At 33.9% G+C, this 19,850-nt stretch overlaps 1 protein-coding gene across 1 annotated transcript; it reads left to right on the top strand.

Annotated features, from left to right (window-relative positions):
• Positions 1 to 2,976: 2,976 nt before the first annotated feature.
• On the top strand, positions 2,977 to 19,644 carry LOC107938163 (protein TSS). The gene is given in 27 exon segments (XM_041074598.1): positions 2,977 to 3,214; positions 3,443 to 3,586; positions 3,696 to 3,757; positions 4,336 to 4,428; positions 4,936 to 5,008; positions 5,195 to 5,512; positions 5,622 to 5,689; positions 5,783 to 5,914; positions 7,980 to 8,021; positions 8,159 to 8,330; positions 8,333 to 8,682; positions 8,789 to 8,943; positions 9,596 to 10,103; positions 10,191 to 10,244; positions 10,335 to 10,436; positions 10,789 to 11,106; positions 11,510 to 11,602; positions 11,710 to 11,811; positions 11,908 to 12,012; positions 12,149 to 12,282; positions 12,680 to 12,863; positions 13,282 to 13,413; positions 13,709 to 13,821; positions 14,701 to 14,791; positions 15,426 to 17,789; positions 17,886 to 18,429; positions 19,228 to 19,644. Coding segments are annotated over 24 exon segments (5,613 nt in total). The 5' UTR covers positions 2,977 to 3,214; positions 3,443 to 3,525; the 3' UTR covers positions 17,577 to 17,789; positions 17,886 to 18,429; positions 19,228 to 19,644.
• Positions 19,645 to 19,850: the final 206 nt, after the last annotated feature.

Below are 19,850 nucleotides of genomic sequence, written 5' to 3'. Positions count from 1 at the left end.
AAATATAAGTGCCTTATTTTAAATGATAAAAGAATTCAACTAGATATGGCTGTATTGAGATTTGCAATTTTTTTCTTTATTTTTTTTGTTGTATTGATTTTATCGTTATATTTTAAAAAATAAAAATAAAAAATTTAGAATGGGGAGATGAATAATAATATAATGAAAATTGTTTTCACCGTCCATCTATTTTAAATGAATTGATAATCCATCTTTGGTTCAATTCAAAGTTATAGTATTTGATAGTGTAATCAAAACTAATGTAGGATTAGTGAATAAAATTATGCTTTTTTCTTGATAATACAAGATTAAAAAGAACAAACGGTTTTTTAAAAATAAATACGATAAAAGCTATGCACTTTTTTCATAATCGTGATAGCAGTGACGTGGAAATTAAACTTATTTAGTAGCCATGAACTAATCTTCCGCCCTTTCTATGGGTTGTATAATTTTTTAATGTTAAAATAATTCCCCATTTCAGTATTAAAATATTCCAAGTATGTAGCACTATCTCTGTTACATGGTACAATAATCCCCCATTTTTGTATTTACTTCCTTTTAACTCTATATCGTCAAATGCAAGAAGTGTGATAAAGTAATTTGGTCGGTAAGGAATTTATAAAAAAATAAGGAAAATGATTTCGATTTGAATATGAAAAAAAATCAATTCAAAATAAATATTTTTTATATGATCTTATGTTTATTTAATGATATAAAAAATATTTTTTATTAATTATTTATCTCAATAATATCATTTTCAAATTTTTACTCTAAATTCTCTCTAAAAACATTTTATTTTAAAAATCTGTAAAATATAATTTTTTTCAAAAATTTAAAAGTTTTCTTCCTTATGTGGAATATTTTCTTTCTACTCATAGTAAATATATTGGTAGAGGGGGCTGTGGACCCGAACGCAGCACGGATCCTCTTGCTCTCTGTGCCCTGCAATGCAAACTGTCAATGAGGTGGGCAGGTACGGCCTAATATTACAGTACTTTTCAGTTTTTATTATTTTCCCAAAGAATAAAAACATATTACAATTATAACAACTTATTGAATCAAGTAGCGTCTATCAGGTTTTTTTACTAAATTAGGACAATTTTTTTTTTAAATAATACAAATGAAAAATTATGTATCAAAATGGTACATTTGGAGTGGTGCTGTCATAGACCTATAAAATATATTTACTTTAAAAAATGTACCATTTTAAATAAAATTTTTTTATTTTAATACAAAAATGTACCATTTTAGTACATAATTTTTTATTTATATTATTTTAAAATTTTTTTTATTTTTTTATCCTAGTTTAATAAAAAACCCAGCGTCTTCAAAAGAAAAAAAAACTTATGATAATATATAAATAAAATTTTGAGTCAAATATTTTAGATATAAAAAATATAATGTTGAGAGAATTTGTCTTTATTTAAACATTAGGAGTTCTAAAATTAAGGCTTGCATTTTCAATAAAATAAAAATTAAAGTTTGCATTTAATGGATATTATTAATGAACTGTGTTGAAATACAACCCTATTAATTTATAAATAATTATAAGATTTATCATATGTATATGTGCATGAAAATAACGATTTAAAATATAAATTTATTTTTAAAGATAAATACAATAAATAATGAAATATATTATTTGAGATTGATTAATAAAAATAACACATGAAATGTATATAATCTTAAAATAAAAAATTATATTAAATGAATAAAATGAAAATTAAACATGTAAATATATCATATTAAAAATACTAAATGCATTAAAATTATTTATAATGATATTGTCAACAATCTTGCATTAGTGTCAAGTTGGCTTACGACAACAATTTAACCAACAACATTATTCATATGTATAAATATATAAAAATTTAAAACATAGACATAACTTATAAAAATTTTAAATAAAAATTAAAAATTGATTTAGTTTAAATGACAAATGAAAAAAACGATATGAATAATGTATTTAGCTCAAATCTCATCATGTATAAATTTTTATTAATTTATAAAAATATAAAAGAAATAAAAACACTAACATAATCACAACAAAAGGAACAATATAGATTTTAAAATTTATTAAAAATAAATATAATTATTATATTTTTAACTAGTTAGCCTCATCATATATAATAACTTAATATGTAAATGACTACATGTAAATTTATTTTTTTATATTTTAAAGGGTTTTTCACTTAAATAATATAAAATAATAAAATAAATATTAAAATAGGATAAACATCCTATTATTTACCAGACTATGCAAAATGAGCATTATATCATCGATGTCGCCTAAACAATTAGTGGCACTCAATTTTCCTACCGTCAATGATTGCTTGAATCATTAAAATTTAAAAGATTATATACTTTTTTTAAGTGCTACCTGAGCAATTCGCGGCACCAGTATTTCAGGCGAAAAAAATACACCGTTTTAAATTATATTTTTCTAGGTATAAAAAATTAAATATTTAAAATTTTAATGATTCAAGCAATCAGGGGCGAAGCCAGGAGCTGGTATGGGCCCCGTCACCCTAAAATGTAAAATTAATTTTTACTCTTAAATTTTTTTAAAAATTTTAAATTAATAAATATAAAATTACACTTTGACCCTCTAAAATTATAAATATTCAATTTAATTCTTTACAAATTATAAAGATATAAACTATAACAAATTAAAATTTTACCAAATCCCGTAAAAAATTTTTTTGACTTCGTCCTTGTAAGCATTGATGATAGGGAAGATGAGGGTTGCTGGAGCAATTGGTGGGATGATATATACTGTTTATTTGGCCTAGTTTGATAATTAATAAGGTGTTTATCCTATTTCAGTATTAATTTTATTATTTTTTATTATTTCATTAAAAAATTCTATTTTAAAATATACTGCTACTAATAATAATTAATTTTTTTTTAAAAATTCCCAGAAAGTGATTATCAGTGTATAAGCCCAGAAACTGCCATAAAATGGGATATACTCATCTGACTGTTAAATCTCCGCCCTTCCTTCCTTATCATACCTCAAAACCCTCTCTTATATCATCTCTTTCTATTGCCCCCACCGCGGATGAGAGCTTCAACGGTTATGCCCTCTTCGTTATCCCATAGCTGAAATACCTTCCTTTTTTCCAGCTTTTTATTAAAAAAAACTATTCTATCTCTGTTCTTCAACCTTCAAGTCTCGGAAAAATCATCTGTTTTTTGCTGCTGCTGCTGCTTGGTAACCATTGAAATCTTAACTAGTTCCAAAGTTCATATACGTCGGGAAAAAAATTCTGCATAGAAAGCTAGTTTCGATTGGTTTCTGCCATTTATATGTTATATTGGAATTAAAATAAGAATTGGGTTATACTCCAAAACCTGCTTTTTACAAATATGTTTTATCGTTTGATTAATTTTTTGTTTATGAAGATGACGATACGTAACAGGATTCATTTTCTTGGTACAGGCGTGCAGCTATAAATATCTTATCTAAAAGAGCTTAAAGTTAGAAATTCCCAGTTCCCATCCCCATCTACCCCAAGGTTGAAAATGGCTCCAAGGAACAGCCGAGGAAAGGCCAAAGGAGAGAATAAGAAGAAGGAAGAGAAGGGTATTACTCTATTAGTATTTCTTAATCGTATTTGATAAATTACTCAAATTTAACCGCGGCGCCCCGCCCCGCCCTGCCCGGCGCGGGCCTTTTTTCATTTTGTTTGCAGTTCTGCCGGTGGTGATGGACATCACCGTACACCTCCCCGATGAAACTCATGTTATTCTCAAGGTTGGTCCCTGTGTTTTTAATATTTTCATTTTCATGTTCTTGAGCCTCCCTTAGCGATTTTGTTTATCATCGTGGCACCATGTGCGTGTATGTGTGCGCGTTTTCTTTTAAATTTTAAGAGGCCTCTTTTCGTTTTTCATGCTTTTGGAGCTGGATTTCGCTACACAATCGTCTTTTCGTCAGCAACCATTTTATTAATAATTCTTTGGGTCCCAATTCTCAGAAATTAAATATCTCAACCAATTATGGAAATGGAAAGCAGTTAAGCTTTAAATTTTTATTTTTTATTTTGAGTTGAGCTTCTTTAAATGAAGTTTGGAATTTGGAAGAATTTATCTTCTATTTAAAAAAATAGAATTCGTTTTAATTTTAAATTTAATTGCGACTTAGTATATTCCAAGAATAGATAATATTTATCTTTTCGACCTTTGAAATGGAGTTGGTTGCTAATATGTTGAATATATAAATATGTGCAGGATATAACAATACGCTACAATTTTTTTTAGAATTATCATTATTATTTAATTTTCTTTTTACAAATGGGGTAAATTTTATAATTTGCAAATAAAAATGGGCAGGGGATATCGACAGACAGGATACTAGATGTACGTCGTCTTTTATCGGTGAATACGGAGGCCTGCAACATCACAAACTTTTCCTTATCCCATGAGGTAAGGTCGTGAGGGTACATGCATTTCTAGTACAAATAATTTTTGGTAAACTAATTTACAAATTTTTTATTTTATAATTAGAAAAATTATTAGGCCCTTTTATATAATTTAATTTAAAAATTAATAAATTTTCGACCAAATATCAGAAAAATCATGTCAGCTTCAAAAGAATATGACAGCAGAAACGACACACAGATCATGTTCAAGTTGATAAAATAGCTCTTGGAAATATCATGGCCATCATTTTCCGTCTCCGAAATAATGGACTGTAATTTTGTTTACGTCTTCTTTAGAAGAGGAAGAAAAGAAAGGTGCATCTCATTTTGCACTATATACAAAATTTATTTAAATTAATGTTTTCATAAATATTCATAATAATGAAATTAATTAATATACTAAAAATTTCATATTCCTGTTTTCCATTTATTATTATCGTTTTTATTATAAACTCGAAAATAAGTAATAACCGCGGTTAAAATGAAAATTTTTCTGTTCTAACGGTTACAGGTAAGAGGGCTGCGGTTAAAAGACACCGTGGACGTTTCGGCGCTCAGACCGTGCGTATTAACCTTAACGGAAGGTAAGCTAAAGAGGGCAAAAATGTAAATGTATTTTTATAAACGTTGATTAGTTACGACGTAGACAAAAAATATACGCTGAAAAGACACTTTTGCTTCTCGCGACTTCAGTCTCATTTCCCTCCAAAAAAAAAAAAAACCTAACTGCTACTTTCTCTGTGTTTTAAAATTTGAAAAAATAAACCCAGATGATTATGATGAAGAGAGCGCAGGGGCGCACGTTAGACGGGTACTGGATATTGTGGCTTGCACAGCGAGCTTCGGCTCATCTGTCACCGCCAAAGATCAGCTGAAGCCGGACGCCAGTAAGAATGCGGCGGTTGCGCAGGAGAAAGGCTGTGCAGCAGCTAAGAAATCCGTCTCCGGTGCGAACAAGGAATCGGCTTCGAAATCTTCTACGAAGGACGTGCCGGTAGATGCAGAAGGAGAGATGAGCCATTCTTGCCCTAGCCTCGGCACTTTCTACGATTTCTTTTCCCTCTCTCATCTCGCTCCTCCTCTTCAATGTACTGTTTCTCTCTATAATTGTTTCCGTCTTTATTTGTTTGCATTTTTCTCTTGCTCCCTCGCGTACGGTTTGAACTTAGCTTAGCGACTATTCCTTTTCCTTTTCAGTTATAAGGAGGGCAAACAAGCGGCAAGTTGAGGAGATCTCAGCCGATGATCATCTCTTCTCCCTTGACGTGAGATCTTCGTCCTTGAACCTCTCCTTCTTGGCAATACAGTGTCTTCCGGTCTCTCTTGTATCTGTAATATATTTGTTTGATAATGACCAGATTAAGCTTTGCAATGGAAAGCTGGTTCACGTGGAATCATGCCGGAAAGGTTTTTATAGCGTTGAGAAGCAGCGGATTCTCTGTCACAATCTTGTTGATTTGTTACGCCAACTTAGTAAAGCTTTTGATAAGGTCAGTTTTTCATTTTCCTTTCTTTTAAGTTATTACTTATGTCAGCTTATCTAAAACGCTTTGAAACGTGATAAGCTTTTGATTCCCTTCTTAATGAGTTTACCAGTTTTGGAGATATTAGTCTTTCATGCCTTCTTTTTAATGGTTTTCCCTCGTTGAACATGATAATATTTGGTCGTGCAGTTTGTTTATCAGCTAATAAGAGTCTGTTGAGTTATGTGATGGGAGTTTCCATAATATATATTTGTTTTAAACTGAATGAACAATCTGGAGAATGATTCTGATCCTTCGAGATCTTATAGACGTGGGTTAGATTTCCGATCTATGTAGATTTTAGACCTGTGGTGGATGTTTATTGAGTCTTCGGTAACCGGCATAAAATTTGCTTCTTTTGGACTAAAGCAAGGGAAATGGCGTTGAGGTGAAATAAGATTTTGAAAATTTGAGATGTTTAATTATTGGTATTTGGTAGTAATGTTTGTAATTGCCTTGGCGGATTTTTTTTTATATTGCACCAGTGTATGGTTAGTCGGTGTAATGGTGCATAAGAGGATATTTGCTTAATTTGGAGTGATTTGGTTTCGGTGAAAAAGTATCTAACCGTGATTATTTAAGTATCTATTTTGGAGTGCAACGAACATCTCCATACTCAATAGTCATGTTGATTATTTGCGATTACAGTTTTTGATTGAGGTATAAATCAGTTCATTTGGAGAATGTTTAATTAATGGAGAATATTACTTATTCTGGTACATGCCATATGTTGTGCTTTCTTCGTATAGAAGCTGAAGTCACGATTATCGGAACATTTTATATGGAAGTTCATTTTTGATTGGGTATTTTGTGTTACAGAAATCTATGCTGCTTAAAATAAATTTGATGGTAAGATCAATTATTAATGATAGTTATGCACATTTGGTGGTAAGTGTGATCTCAAGTCATACATTTGGTTGGTTTTCGTCATCTTGTTCATGTAATATGATTTCTAGCAGGGGGAGTTATTAGTTGAGATCTCTTTAACTGGATTTCCTTATGGTATATAGATTTTGACTTTGACTTTGGAGATGATAATATATTTGGTTAAAAGAAAATTTTGGGATATTTATGATGTATATAAGCTTCAAGTGCAACTGTTATGTAATAATTGATCTTTTAAATTTGAAAGCCATAGTATTTCGATTTGGAGTTAAGTTGGGTATCAAAATTTTATGTTAGAAATTGTGAGGGGTGAAACTTGTATTGACTTGACATTTATCATATTGATGAGAAGTATTTGACTTGGAGATATAATATGCTTGGTTAAAAGAAACTTTTGCGATATTTATGGTGTTTTTAAGCTTTTAGTGCAACTGTTGATATGTGATAATTGATTTTTGAAATTCGAAAGCAGTAAATTTGGATTTGGAGTTGTGTTCGGTACTCAAAGGTCAAAGCTTTATGTTTTAATTTCTGTCGTGTGGATCTTGTCGATATAAGCTATTGCATTGGCTTGACTTTTATGGTTTAAATTGATGAGAGATATTTCAATAGTCTGCGAAAAGGAAAACCTTAAGTATGTGATTTTCGAGGTAACTAGATGATTTGTTGGCATGACTAAAATATTACATTGTTGTAATTACTCGACATGGATTTCAGTTAAACTTGCGAATAGGACGGATTTAGTAATTTTAGATCGGATTAAATTGAGTTGAATGGATTTGAATTTTTTTTAATTATTTTATGGGTTTGAATTATTTTGAATTTAAGTTATTTGAAATTTTAATTATATTGAGTAGCTGCTGCCTTTCTTTTTGTAATGTTTTTCGGACTTCTTTTTTGGCGGGAATATATTTATGACTTGTTTTAACTTCATTTGTGTTAAGTAATGGCTTCTCTTTGAATGATGTATACCATTCAATTAAATTTACTTCCTGATTTCCATTCCATAAAATCCAGAAACTCTCACTTTTTTAATTCATATTTTATGTTCATTTAAACTTTATAGCATATATTAACTCGTACCTTTTTCATGTTTCCTCTTTTGATAATATTTCCTCATGTTAATACCCTGATAAGAATATTACAGGCCTACAACGATCTCATGAAAGCGTTTACGGAACGTAATAAGGTATATGATCATTTATCACTGCTTGTCCCTTTATTTAGTTGCTTTGACTGAAAATGCTAAAGAATCAAGAAGTTGTTCATGAAGATAGCCTAGCTTTTGTATTGTTTCACAACTTTACTTTTCTTTTTTTTGGTCAGTTTGGGAATCTTCCTTATGGCTTCAGAGCGAATACCTGGCTTGTACCTCCAATTGTAGCGCAATCACCATCAAATTTCCCACCTCTTCCCATGGAGGATGAAACGTGGGGGGGTAATGGAGGTGGCTTAGGAAGAGATGGAAAAAACGATTCGATACCTTGGGCCTATGAGTTTCAGTTCTTGCATCTATGCCCAGCAAGACAGCAGAGGAGCGACAAATACGGGACAGGAAAGCATTTCTTCTTCACAGCCTATTTGTCGACACGGCAATTTTCAGAGCCATTAGGACTGTGAAGCATGTAATGGGAAAGATGAATCCGACCTGTTCAATAAAGAATTGTGAAACTCTGTATTCTGAGAGAGTAGGGGGCCTGAATATTATGGTAATGAAAGATGCCCCCAATGCAAGCTGTAAGGTGGACACTAAGATTGATGGAATTCAAACAACTGGAGTAGATCAAACAAATTTGCGTGAAAGAAACTTATTGAAAGGGATCACAGCTGATGAAAATACGGTTGCGCATGTAAGATATTTTCTGGAAAATTTTAATGATGAATGAATCTCTTTATGGTCTAGATTCTACTTTCGGAGTTGGTAAGATTGAGGCAGTTTTTATATTTTGACTGCAGGATACTTCCACTCTTGGTGTATTAAATGTGAGATACTGTGGCTATATTGCCTTTGTGAAGGTTGAGGGGAGAGAGAATGAGAAAAGCAGTCCACCATATCAAAGCATTGAACTTGAGCAGCCTGAAGGCGGGGCCAATGCCCTCAATATTAACAGGTACCAATTTCTTCAGTGTCAAATATATATTTGCTTGAGCTGTATTATATTTTATATATTATAGTAGAGGGAACAAACTGTTGATTTGATAAATTTTAAAGAGTTTGATAAATGAAACTCTTCTTGAGTGTATTTAAAGGGGTATTTGAAAATAACATAATGTTTTGTGTTTCAGCTAAAAATTTTCTAATGTTCAATATTCCTCTATCTCGGTGGGAAAACTTAAACCTCTCAGATGCAAATGATTGGATTGGTGTTTGCTTAACTTGCATTTAGATGGAGTGGCTACATATCTTATTAAATTTCAAGCTAAATCTTTCCTATTGGTCAGTGTTTATCTATCCTGGAAGGAAAACTCGAAACTCAATTATGCAGATCATTGGATTGATGTTCTCTTGATTTGCATCCAGATGACATGGCTTGCATATAGTTGTTGGTTTTAATGGAATTTTACCATTTTTATGTCCTTTAATGCAATTTTCCTTTATTTATTTTTCGAATAAGAAAGACAAGAGAGTTAATTTTGAAATGGAAAGGTATAATAATTCATTTACTACGACGCGGTTATTGCTCTTTAGTTTGTGGCTGTTTTTTTGCTCCTTCAGCTTCAAAAGCAGAATTCTTAAAGAGTTCCCTTCCTTTCTTCTCTCAGTTTGAGATTACTTCTTCATAAAACGATACCTTCAGAACTTAATAAGGTAGCTTCGCCTTCACAAGTTTTGGAACATGAAGAACTTAGTTCGTCCCAAGTTTTGATAGAGAGATTGCTGGAAGAAAGTCTTACTAAGCTTGAGGAGGAGGAACTCGAACGGAAACCTTTTGTGAGATGGGAACTAGGAGCCTGCTGGATACAACACTTGCAGGACCAAAATAGCACACAAAAAGATAAAAAACCATCTAGGGAGAAGTCTAAGAATGAGATGAAACTTGGAGGACTTGGGACACCTCTTAGGTCCCTCAAGAACAAGAAAAAATCAGATGGGAATATGGGATCAGGAAGCTCAAACTCTCATCCGGATGCTGTTGAAAATGTTACAGCAGCTTCTATAGAATCTCAGCTTGAAACCAGTTCAAAAGATGATGAACTTGTGCTGAAGAGGAAGTTATCCGAAGAGGCCTTTGCTCGACTAGAAGAGTCGAAGACTGGACTTCATCACAAGGTAGATATTCTTGATTACTGTAGCATAGAATTTTGTATACTGGAAGCCTATGTCTAACATGTTCATTTTGTTTGAAAGACTTTACAGGAATTAGTTGAATTGTCGCAGAAATATTACATTGAAGTTGCTCTTCCAAAATTGGTAACCCTGAGAGTTATTTCGTCACTTTCCTGATTTTGTCTGTAGTTAGGTTTGTAGTAGTTCTGGCTAGTACTTATTATGCAATAACAGGTTGCAGATTTTGGTTCCTTGGAACTCTCACCGGTTGATGGACGAACTCTGACTGATTTTATGCATACTAGAGGTCTTCAGATGCGTTCCCTTGGACATGTTGTAAGTGCCATACTCTGATATATTTCTGATTTATAAATGCTTGCCCTGTACAACATCTTTATCCAGCTTGAAAAGGAATTCTTTAATATTTTTCCTCTTTGTTGCCGAAGCTGTCAAGCCCTGCCAATTTCTTTCTATTTTTATGAGTGCACAACTTTTATTAGATTTTTTAGCATAACACATACCCACCGACATTGCATCATAGCTTGTTAAGATTCTCTGTACAGTCCATTTTTTGCTACCTAACCCCCTGTCCCAAAATTGGTGTGTGAGCCTATGATGTATAGAAAAATGGAACAATGACTATTATTTCCCATGATAAGTTATTGATTGGTGTTTCTTTACTGCTCAGGTCAAGCTTTCAGAAAAGCTATCACATGTGCAGTCACTTTGTATTCATGAAATGATTGTTCGGGCATTCAAGCATATTCTGCAGGCCGTGATTGCCACTGTTGTTAAAATTGATAAACTGGCTGTGTCAATAGCTTCTGCACTGAACCTGATGTTTGGAGTTCCTAAGAGTGGAGAACTACACAAGTCTTGCAAAATCCATTCATTGGTGTGGAAGTGGTTGCAGGTCTTCTTGATGAAGCGATATGAATGGGATATTAGCAACTTAGACTTCAAGGACATTAGGAAATTTGCAATTCTACGTGGATTATGCCAGAAGGTATAAAAGGCTATCACTTTCTGTTCAAATTTTAAGGGTTTTGGAGATGGAAGTAGTTATAAGAAGCTATTTTTTCCTTTTACCACTTTTTTTTTTGAAATTACAATGGATAGTTTCATTAGTGCTTTTTTATGGAAAGAGGGATGCATATACTTGGGCCAGCTTCCTTCTCTAAATAGAGTTTTAATGATGGATTTTGCTATCAAATTGGTTAAAATGTAAATTTTTCTGATCAAAATTCAGAATAAGGGAACATTCTCTATGGCTATGTAGGGTACTTTGCATGCCAAGAGAAAGGTTATAAATCATAGTCTAGTTGCGTGTTACCAAAAATAGGATGTGGCTGTTGATGGAGCATGAAAACTAAGTATGAGTTTCCTTTTCTCTCCTTTGCTTCTTTTAGGTAGGAATTGAGTTGGTTCCAAGGGATTTTGACATGGATTCTGCTAGCCCATTCCAACCATCAGATATCGTCAGTCTGGTTCCTGTACATAAGGTTATAAATAATTCTTGAACATTGTCCTTTCTCCTTCCTCAACTCTGTTTCAGAATTTGTTGATTTTATCATGGTTTTGTACTTGCTTGCGTTCTATTTCTCTTCAGCAAGCAGCATGCTCATCTGCTTATGGAAGACAACTTTTAGAATCATCTAAAACAGCCTTAGATAAGGGAAAACTCGAAGATGCCGTAATTTATGGAACCAAGGTATACATTCCAGATGATATGCCTATAATGTGCTTCATCAAACTTTATTTTCGTAGCTCTAGTCTCTAATCTGTTAAACTTCTCCGTTTCCGGCAGGCTCTTTCTAAGCTAGTAGCAGTTTGTGGTCCATATCATCGAATGACAGCTGGAGCTTACAGCCTTCTTGCTGTGATTTTATATCACACTGGAGATTTCAATCAGGTCTTCTTGTTAACCATTCCTACCTGCAGTGTGGAAATTCATATCATACTAAAATACCCTAAACAATTCTATAAAAGTTTTCTGTGTGTTGAGGGTTTCAAGTTGAATTTAAATCAATAATCTACCCCAACTGCAGGCCACAATATACCAGCAAAAAGCCTTGGATATCAATGAGAGAGAACTGGGATTAGATCATCCTGACACAATGAAGAGTTATGGAGATCTTGCTGTCTTCTATTACAGGCTTCAGCATACAGAACTTGCTCTTAAGTACGTTTGTCTGCATTTTATGTATGGACATTTTACTGTTTTAAGTATCAAGGCTCAGACAAGCTCTTTACAAATATTTTTTGGTGCCTAGTAGCTATTGTAGTTTATCCTTTAATACTATACGATTTGAATTATAGATGTTGAAGCAGTTATCTTCACACATTCTGGTGGGCCTTTAAATGGATTTCAGTGTCACAAATTCTAATTTAATCTGCTTAGCTAGATGTATTTTCCTTTTCAAATCTTACTTTTTGAACCTAATATTATTGTTTGCTTTTGGACATTGTAAGTTCCTGAAGAAATATCTTGTAAGATGGTAGTGGCAATTTCAAGTCATATTTGAAATCTTTCCGGTTAGCCTCTTGATCATAACATCTATAAGTTATTGTTGGATCAGATATGTAAAGCGTGCTCTGTATCTTTTACATCTTACTTGTGGGCCATCTCATCCAAATACCGCTGCAACATACATAAACGTAGCCATGATGGAAGAAGGACTGGGCAATGTACATGTTGCCCTTAGATATCTTCACAAAGCTTTGAAGTGTAACCAAAGGTTACTTGGTCCTGACCATATTCAGGTTTGAGTCATCTTTTCGTCATATGCATCTATGGTTCTATTTCATGTTCCAGAGAAATTGAATCATTATAAAACCTTTCTTAAATGGATTAACTAAAAAGTCACTGCCGAGGTTTTTGAATTTTTTTTACTTCATATTGTGGGTGCTAAGACAATGCTGTCTTAGATGTTTTTGATGAAATAAAGGCTTGCCAGAAAAATGTAGTTAGTGCGTGAAATCTTAATTTCATGTTTATGCATGTCCCAAATCAACTGTCATTTCATGTTTATGCATGTCCCAAATCAACTGTCAGGAAACATTACTAAGATTCTATCCTATTGTGTACTTCTGACTTCCTTTGTTTCTTCATACTTTTTTCGTGACAAAGCAAAGAGAAAATCTTTGAAGGAATAATCCTTTTGTCCGTTAATGTCTTCAGACAGCAGCAAGTTATCATGCTATAGCAATTGCACTCTCATTGATGGAAGCATACCCTTTGAGCGTCCAACATGAACAAACAACCTTGCACATTCTCCGAGCAAAGCTGGGCCCAGATGATTTACGTACCCAGGTATCTTTTGCAGTCGATAGATTGAACAAGTAATCTCTTCGGTATGTGATTCATGCCACCCAAAATTTTGAGTAACCTGTGACCTAGAGATAAGCACAGCTGCTTCAAGCTCTTAGTTGACAGAGCTAAAGTGAAAGTTGGCATCAATAGCAGCTTGATAATTTTTGACAGAAGCGCATCAAATGCTTGACTTGAGTGAATAATTTCTGCCAGCAGATGATAGATATGATAGTTTTTTAGGGTTGTTTTCTTTAATTCATTATCAACTATTAAATTTTTTGATGAAATCTCTCAGGATGCTGCTGCATGGCTCGAGTATTTTGAGTCCAAGGCATTTGAACAGCAAGAAGCTGCACGAAATGGTACTAAAAAGCCAGATGCATCCATAGCCAGCAAGGGCCATTTAAGGTAAAATATCTTAGCATATTCTCCGAAGAAGGGGATTAGGAAATAGTTGATTGTTGTTGAATGTATTAAGTTTCCTTTTTGCCAATTTATGTGCTATTCACATAATTGTCCAGCTATCATGTCACATGCTCCTGCATTTCCCAGCTCAGCATAGAAAAATGTAATCCATGCCTTTGATAGGGTTTTTCTCGAGAATTCTTGAGATTTCACTTGTGGAACCATCTTCAACTTCTTTACGGAAGGGTACTTATTTATGCTTTAAAAAGTTTAAAATAATATTAAAAAAAAAAAACCTTTTCATTTATGAGTTCTTCAGCCTCTTATTCTGTGGTGTACATTTATATTTACCCTTTCAAATGCCACTGGTGGCGAAGTACCTCTATCATCACTCTTCATGTTGGCTCACCCTACTCAGATCCTTGTTCCCCACGCAAAAGAAACAAAATAAGACCTGCCTGTCATGGCGGCTGGTGTCCCCTCCATGTACTTGTTTTGAGTTCGTTCTTTGATACCCCATTTATTTCTCGTGGATTATTACTTTCTTTGCATTAGTTTAACTTAGCTTACTGAGCTATACAATTCCTGAAAATGCCGTTGTAATGATTTTAACAAATTAATATAGTAGTAGTTAGTTTGGTTTTCTAAGAATTCTTTAGGTGGTTGGCCTATAAAAAGTTATTTTGGTTAGCACATGGTTGGATTACCAGCATTTGTTTGTTTATATATATTCTCCATTTGTGTGTCTGCTATGGGAAAATTCAGACATCCTTATATATATATTAGCTCTCCAATGTTAAGCAATTTATTGAAAAAGCCAGCAAAGCTGGAAACGTTTACAGACATCTTTACACTGTTGCTGATGTTTATGCTACTTTGCAGTGTTTCTGATTTGCTTGACTATATTAATCCAAATCATGATGCCAAAGGGAAAGATGCTGCAGCAGGAAGGAAAAGAAGCTGTATTATGAAGGTAAGGTAGAGTTTAATTTGTGGTTGGTCAAAATTATTGTTGATGATAGGAACCAGACCCAAATCTGATTCTCTTTAATAATGACATTGATTGAAATGAGTTAATACTAGCGCATTATGTAGGGGCTGGTGACCAAGTTTTTTGCAGATTGTACTAATGGCTAAGAACTATAGAAAGAAATATGTAGTTTCAGCTCCTCAACTACTGAGCTAGCCAAATTTCCATAACCAGATTTTGTGCTTCATTAAACCTATTCCAAGCTTGTCCATATAATGTTGAGAAGGCTTATTGTGGATGGAGAACAGTAAAAACTAGGACCTTTAGATGAAGGGCTGTGGAGCTAGCATGGTATCTATAGAATCTGGTAGAAATGTTGTCTCTAGAAATGGATGTCATCCATGTCCAATAGGAAAAAAAATAATTGTGCCTGATACAGTAAAACATATATGATGGCACATTCTTCTCCAAAGAAGGGGAAAATTTTTCATTCCAATTTCAGTTAAAGCCTGGATAGTTGCAAGTATGTAAATCAGGAAAAGGCAACATGGCTACTAGCATGGACCATCAGATGCATTATTTTCTTTTTCTTTTTACCCAACATGCACCTCTTATGGATCCCGATTCTCCTCTACAGGTGAAGGGAAAACTTTATCCAAGTTGTGAGGAATCCTCTAAAGAGGGTGTGAACAAAGCTTCAGATGAGGAGACACATGTACCTGAACCGGAAGATAAACCAGATGCTAACCAGGAGATGAGCTCTTTGCCAGCACATTCTCAGGCTCCTGTTACGGAAGAGACAACAGAGGCAAGACCAGACCTTGATAATTGCATCCTATCTGAAACACAAGCAGAAGGGGATGATGGGTGGCAACCCGTTCAAAGGGTAAGAGCATCTGTCTCACTTGGGCGAAGACTAAAGCAGAGACGAGCAAGTATAGGCAAGGTTTTCAGTTATCAGAAAAAGAATGTTGATCCTGATATGGAATTCCCTCTAGTCAAGGCCAGTCATCAAAATAATAGGTATTACCGTTTGAAGAAACGAACAATATCTCATGGAGGTCATGTGGATCAGCACACTATTAATCCCTCCCTAGGTTCAAGATTTGGAAGGAGAATAATTAAAACCGTTACATACAGGGTTAAGTCCACTTCTTCATCTACTAAAAGGACAACTGAGATCTCTAGAAATGGAGGCGAGGTGTTTAGACCTGGGGACTCTGCCTCTGCCTTTGCACCTAATGATCACTATCCAAAAAATTCTACAGTCAGTCTTGGGAAATCTCCTTCGTACAAGGAAGTAGCATTGGCCCCTCCGGGTAGTATCTCCAAACTACATTTCAGGCCTGAAACTAGTTGTCCTGATAACCCAGACTTCAACATTGAAAAACATCGAGAGGAAATGAATGAAACAAAAGACGATACTGATCAGTTGACTACGGGGATGGAGAACATATTTGAAAAGAAGAGTGAGAACACTATACTGGATTCAACAGAGAGCTTGAAAGAGGAAATCTCGGAAGAGGAAATTGGTGTGGATGAAAAAAAGGAAGAAACTAGGCCAACTGCTGTGATCGAAGATAACTCTTGTTTGATGGTGTCCGAGAGACTGGAGGGACAAGAACTTGAGGCTGGAGGTAATGAGGTTCATGAAATTGTACAGGATGGCATATTCGTAAATGGTGTACCCGATTCAATTGATTCTCCTAAAACGGAAATCTGTGAGAAGGATTTATCTACAAGTGTTTCAATTGATTCTCCTAAAAAAGAACTTTGTGAGAAGGATCTATCTAGAAGTTTTGAACTGCACAGTAATTCAAACTCCACATTACAAGGGGTAGAAGAATTGAAAGGCAAGCCCTTGGTCCTAAACTCTGGTAACGGTCAGGGGCTTGCCAATAAGAAGCTGTCTGCATCTGCCGCTCCTTTCAACCCATCAACATCCATTTCACGTGCTGCTCCACTCCCCATGAACATCTCCCTTCCTCCTTCTCCTAGACCTGTTCCAGCCATTGCACCTTGGGCAGTTAACATGCCTCTTCACTCTGCACCATCTACCATCTTACCAAATCCAATATGCTCCTCTCCTCATCATCCATATCCCTCACCTCCTCCAACTCCAAACATGATGCAGTCTCTACCCTTTATGTATCCAACCTATGCTCAATCCCAACCGGTACCAACAATGACCTTTCCTGTAACTAGCACTCCTTTTCATCCCAGTCAATTCTCATGGCAGTGCAATGTGAACCCCAATATGCCAGAGTTTATTCCTGGGACAGTTTGGCCTGGTCATCCAATGGAATTCTCTGTACCATCACCGACTATTGAGCCAATTGCTGATCAGATACTGGAGCCTGAAGTGCAAGGTGATGCAAATCCAAGTTCAGCTCCTATGCCGCCACTGGATATTGACAGTGTTGGAGAAGCTAAGAAAGAAGCCAACCTTTCAGCACCTCTGGCAATAAATAGTGTTAAGGAAGAAGCTAGAGTTGGTTTGGAAAATATACAGGAAAATGGTTGCTTGAATGAAAATATGATTGAAAATTCTGAGAACGGACTGAGCCAACACAGCAACCTGAACAAAAATACTGAAGGCGATGCTGAAAGGAAGAGTGATGGTGAGAAAACCTTCAGCATTCTAATAAGGGGTAGAAGAAACCGAAAACAGACGTTGAGAATGCCAATCAGTTTGCTAAGTCGACCATATGGCTCACAGTCTTTTAAAGTTATATACAACAGAGTCATCAGGGAGAGTGAATGTCCAAAATCTACAGGCTTTTGTTAGTGAAAGTTGTACTCCCAGTGCTACATAGCTGAAAGCTTTATTTCTTGGATAGCAGGATTGTCAGGAAAAGGGTAGAAGAAACAAACTTCTATCAACCCTACAAAAAGGCAAAGACATCTTTCTAGCTTCATGGTAACAAATGTAAATCCACGTTGGATTTGCTATCTTAAATTGAGGTTGGTTTTGTTTAACAGAGGCCTGCTGTAATGCCTTGTAAGCTCATCCTGCTCTCTTAAAATCATACACATGCAGAAGATTCTTCCGTTTCACTTTGAACAATTATATTAACAATCCTAAATTTTTCCGCAGATTCTGTACGTTTGAATTTCTACATGATTTAGATGATAGTATGAACAAGGAAAGAAGTGGCTTTTCGAATCAGGTATTGTAATTTCACAGTTTCTTTATGTCATCTTTTTGCTGCTTAGAAAGTTGAAGGAAATTATCCACCTGGGTTAAGAGAATGTTGAAAACTCTGTCTGACTGTTACGGTTTATTCTGAAGATTCAAGTGGTAACTAACTAACGGGGATTAAGCAGGGCGCTATTGAAGTGACAATTTTGGTGTATACTTCAGTTAGGAAATTTATTAGATCTTGGATCATAGAATGTTGTTAAGACTGATTTCACCTTTTTGATTTCTTTTCATAGCAATTGACATTTCGTAATCCATTTCTTTCAATTGTATGGCATTATAATTTTTGCCCCATTTATGTTTTCCTTTTTTGGGTATTGTTATATTGTTCAAATTAACAAGTTGGTCAGTTATAGAAATGATTTGCATCCCTTGGTGGACTTCCCATAGGCGTCTATGGAGAGTGATCCATTTGCAATACCCGTTAATGTTGATTTAGGTATGTTGCATGCTAAAGCTTCTCTTTTTGACCTTATAAGGTGGTGTGGTGTTTGTGAATTTTAGTGAGTATAGTTTGATTTTTCCCCCATAATGTAAATAAGGTAGACAATCACTAAGAATTTTTAAACATATGCGATATTTTTTTTTTCTCAACAAAAAATTGATATCGTAATTGTTTTTTAACAATAAATTTCATATTAAACTTTTTTTTTTGAAAAAAAAAACAAAAATCTTTCATTTGTTTAATGATTGGATTACTTGGCATGTATTTATATTTATATTATAGGCTTGATTTTCAACTTTTAAATATGTACTTAATGCTAAGTTAAAGCTCAATTGGTTTAAATTTGAAGCTCTTAATTATTACAATAACAATAGTTCTAAGTTAAAAGTTCAATCGCTTTAAATTTGTATCTTTATTTTTTAACTAAGTATAATTGTAAACAGTAATAAAGTTGAATATTAAAAAGGAAAGAAATTTAATTATATCGGTGTAGTTTACATCATTTCATAATTTTTTATATGATTAATATTTTAATTGTCTAGCCGTTAACTTTATCAAGATAAATGTAATTGTCATGTATGTAATTTTTTAAATCAATATGATATTATCAATCGAAAATATTATCTATATTAATATATATTAAACGGTTGAAATTTTTTTACATAAAATGAATACTTAAAAACTTTTAATTTATATAAAACTTGATATGCATGATCTACATGAATGAAGTATGAAATATGACGGTTGAATTGTTAAAATATTAATTTTAAAATTTTTTTTGAAAATGTACAGAACTAGTCAAATTAAGATCTGTTGAAGTTAGTTCCCATGCAACACATGCAGCAACAAAGGTGGACATGCAGCTCATGCAGATTCATGCACGTAAGAATTTATGCACATAAGTTGTCCGGGTAAAGTACGTGCAACTGAAGATGTTAATGCTACTGTTTCATCTTAGTTTCATTTTGTTACTTTTTTAACAATGTTTTTGTAATTTAGTTCATTTTGAATGACAAATTGATGTAACTTGATGGTCAAAGAGCTGGTTAACAGCTTTGTTTAAGTGTGCAAGTAATATCACCTAGTTCCAATGTAATAAGTGGAGTTAGGTAGTGTTTAGGTTGATTTTTTGACCAGCCAATGACTGATATATGTAATGGCTTTGAGCCAAAGTTTCTTTTGAATGAAATCATCAGATTTTTACTTCCATATGCTCCACTTCTCTTTGTTTTCAAAATTCTGTTCTCTATTTTTGCAAGAAGCTCAAAGCTTGAATTTTTCAGCATTTTTCTTTCATTCTTTATCTGGGTATAATACACTGCTGTTAAAGTCCAGATTGAAGTTCTTACTTCATCCTGTTAAAGAGTGCCAAATCTCCAACAATTGGTATCAAGAGCTCATTTCTTAGTGGACCT

Source organism: Gossypium hirsutum, chromosome A08 (assembly GCF_007990345.1).
Source record: "Gossypium hirsutum isolate 1008001.06 chromosome A08, Gossypium_hirsutum_v2.1, whole genome shotgun sequence".
NCBI classification, from domain to species: Eukaryota; Viridiplantae; Streptophyta; class Magnoliopsida; order Malvales; family Malvaceae; genus Gossypium; species Gossypium hirsutum.
Note: the sequence above shows the minus strand (reverse complement) of the source record. Positions and strands in the feature narration are given on the sequence as shown.